The 903-nt window shown below is 70.0% G+C and overlaps 1 protein-coding gene across 1 annotated transcript in view; it reads right to left on the minus strand.

The window, feature by feature from the left end:
* GSPT1 (G1 to S phase transition 1) overlaps window positions 1–371 on the minus strand; it is a 35048-nt gene extending 34677 nt beyond the window's left edge. Inside the window, exon 1 of the mRNA XM_029949830.1 lies at window positions 3–371. Coding sequence (XP_029805690.1) covers window positions 3–118 — 116 coding nt within the window. The 5' untranslated portion in view covers window positions 119–371. The remainder of the gene's footprint in view (window positions 1–2) is intronic.
* Between the last annotated feature and the right edge of the window lie 532 nt (window positions 372–903).

Raw genomic sequence — 903 nt, forward strand, 5'->3', positions numbered from 1 at the left:
GCCCGGGGGCTTCCATGTCCGCTTGGTCCCAGCAGTCGGGCGCCGAGTCGCTGCTGCTGCTGCCGCTGCTGCTCCCGCCGCCGCCGCCGCCGCCGCCGCCGCCACTGCCCGGATCCATGATCGGGGGGGCCGTGTGTGTGGTGAAGAGAGGGCGGGAAATGGAGGCGGGGGCGACGGGCCGGGCGGGAGCAGGCCGCGCTGACCCGACGAAGCGGCGAGGCAGACGGACCGGGGGCTAGCCACACAATCCCCGGGGTCGTCGCGGCGCAGGCTCCAGTCCCAACTCCGCACTCGCGACCACAACGGCGGCACCAGCTCAACCCTCCTCGTGTGTGTGAGCGGATCTCCTCCCACCCAGCCCCAACCACCTCGGACCGCCTCAGCGCCAGCCCCACGCAGGCGCGGATTGACCCCTCCCCGCCCCCCGTACCTTCGCCTCGGTAGTTCTTGGCCCTGGCCGTCCCCGTTTCTGGCTATGAACCACGGCGGCAGACGGAACTACGAGTTCCGGCAGCGCCCGCGCGACCCCGCTGCGGTTTTCCCGTGGGCCGACGGGAGTGGAAGTTCGGGGCTCCAGAGCCACCGGAAGCGACTCGGGCTCCCGGCAGGCAGCGCGGGGAGGCGGAGGTCCGATCGCTGCTCGGCGGCCCCACCTGTCACCGGGTGGGGTAGGGGTGAGGGCGCGTCCTTGCGTGACTCTTCAGCCGCGGGGTTGGTCCACGCCGCCCGGTGGGGCACAGAGTGCGGAGAAACGGATGGCAGTTCTAACGCGCAGAACAAAGCTCTCAGCTCCCGGAATTCCTTCCTTCTCGCATCTCCAGTTTCTCCGTTCCCTGTCTCCCTAGCCTCCCTACCTTCTGCTCTTCATTTCCACCTTCCTGCTCCCCGCCCCCAGCCAGAATT

Source organism: Suricata suricatta, chromosome 8, assembly GCF_006229205.1.
Source record: "Suricata suricatta isolate VVHF042 chromosome 8, meerkat_22Aug2017_6uvM2_HiC, whole genome shotgun sequence".
In the NCBI taxonomy this organism is placed as follows: domain Eukaryota; kingdom Metazoa; phylum Chordata; class Mammalia; order Carnivora; family Herpestidae; genus Suricata; species Suricata suricatta.